Source organism: Aptenodytes patagonicus, chromosome 27 (assembly GCF_965638725.1).
Source record: "Aptenodytes patagonicus chromosome 27, bAptPat1.pri.cur, whole genome shotgun sequence".
Classification (NCBI taxonomy): Eukaryota; Metazoa; Chordata; class Aves; order Sphenisciformes; family Spheniscidae; genus Aptenodytes; species Aptenodytes patagonicus.
Genome location: NC_134975.1, coordinates 997,140 through 999,178, shown reverse-complemented (window position 1 = coordinate 999,178; position 2,039 = coordinate 997,140). Strand labels below are relative to the sequence as shown.

Here is a 2,039-nt window from a genome sequence, read left to right as displayed (position 1 = left end):
AGAAACATTTTTTTGCCTTCGCAAACAAGACCTCAATTCGCCAGGAAAGGAAAAAAAAAAAAAAAAAAAGAAAGGAAAAAAAAAAAAGAAAGAAGCTTTTTCCTCTCTGAGTCTCCCAACGAGCTCCCAAGCCATGAAATGAAGCACAGTGCACAACTCCAGCCTGAGACGTTTGTAACTGCAAATCAGACTCTACGCAGTTTAATTTTTTACCCCACTTCAACACCGAGCAAAGCCAAAGAAGACAAATTCGCTTAGCACACGGAAATAAAGCGTTCGCAGAGGAAGCGATAGGAAGGGGAACAACAAAAATCAGGGTTCATCCGCCTTAAAAAACACGACCCCCCCCCTAAAACAACCCTCCCCAAACAAACAAACCCCAAGTCTCCGCGATTTCAGAGCAAAGCCCCCGCGCCTTATTGCATTCTGCAGCGGTGATTGCAAGGACCAACATTTTTTTTTTTGCATAAGCACATGCACTGCACATTTTCTCCACAGAAACAGCGAGAGGACGAGTTCTCAAACAGCTCTCTGCTCCTTTTTCTCAGCTCTAACATATATATTAAAAAAAAAAAAAAACCAAACCAAACCAAAACCAAAACCAACCGGCAAAACAACCAACATTTCTAGGAAGAATATTTTTTCCCAAAAGACGGCAACGATACCGAACATTATTGTGCCAATTTCTGGAGGAGAAGTTGGCAGGGTAGAGAGCACATTACTGCACATTCGCATTACCTTTGCTCTTATTAGCTATGGATGATTACTAATTGCTGAAATTAGCTACTGGTAATGAATGATTCCCTTACCTTTTGCTTCATTGTCAGAATTGTCAGTGCTGGTGTCAGTGTTTTTATTCGGGTCTTTCTCTGCTTCCGAAGGACTTATTTTGGGTGCTGGGGCGCTTTTTTCTGTTTTAATTTCGTTCGTGGATGTGTTCTGAGTATTATCTGTTTTTGTGTTTTCGGGGAAACTCACTTTAGCCACCGGGGGCGGCGGCGGAGGTGGCGGTGCTGGTTCCAGATGCTCATTCCTTGGGTTCAGGCTCGCCCTGGATTCAAAACTTGCCTCAAACTCATTTGGATTGCTGCAGTTTGACGTCTTCTCCATGGAGGGGTAACCTTGGCTTGCTCGGTAGTAGCTAGGAACGGGGACTTCATGGTCATTTAGGCAAGACTCAGGCATTTGGTTGGGGTAGAGGGCTGTCTCTGTGGCATTTTTTGCTCTTTTATCAGCGTTATACATACAGCAAACATTCTCTTCCTTGACATTGGTTGGGAAGGAGCAGGATGGGAGCTGTCTTGCAACAGGTTGCTCGATCCTGTACGTATTTTTGGGGTCACACCAAGTGTCTAGCTGAGAAAGGTAAGATGGATAGGTGCTGAGAGACAAGGTAGCGCTATTCACCTCGTCCCTTTTGGAAAGAGACGGGATGATTCCACAGTTCCTCATGACTCCGCAGCTGAAATCGCTCCCAGGCTGCATGTACATCCCTTGGCTGGAGGAATAATTCTCCCCTCTACAGGTACCGGCCAACGAGTCCATCAAAAACGAGTTAGAAGTCACATTGTTGGGACATGACATTTTCAGAGAGGGTTTTTAAGGAGGAATACTCCAGCCAGGGGCTGACATCTTTTTTTTAGGGGGAAAAAATATCAAGCACCATAATTATCCACGCATCGCTCTCCCCCCCTCCACCCCCCCACGTGATGCCCAGGCCAATGAGGATTGAAAATGGCCTTGATGATTCAGACGGGGACGACGTCACGGGGGTCAAGTTGTCGGGACCGGGAGCGGCACCGTGGAGCAACAGCGACATCTGCCAGCACCGGGCCGGGACCTTCACGTTGAACAAAGGCCGAGCCCCGCCGCCCCGCTCCCCGCCCGCCCGTTTGTTTACCAACGGAGCCACGCGTGGGAAGGGGGCAAAGGGGGAGGGGGGGGGGGGGACGGGGGACACGACTTTAAAAAAAAAAAATTTAATTCTTTTATTTTATTTTATTTTATTTTTAATTTAGGGGGGAGCGGGGCGGCGGGGA

The 2,039-nt window shown here is 47.4% G+C and overlaps 1 protein-coding gene across 1 annotated transcript in view; it reads right to left on the bottom strand.

The window, feature by feature from the left end:
- LOC143171382 (homeobox protein Hox-C10-like) overlaps positions 1-1,601 on the bottom strand; it is a 4,203-nt gene extending 2,602 nt beyond the window's left edge. The window contains exon 1 of the mRNA XM_076360324.1: positions 810-1,601. Coding sequence (XP_076216439.1) covers positions 810-1,584 — 775 coding nt within the window. The 5' untranslated portion in view covers positions 1,585-1,601. The remainder of the gene's footprint in view (positions 1-809) is intronic.
- Between the last annotated feature and the right edge of the window lie 438 nt (positions 1,602-2,039).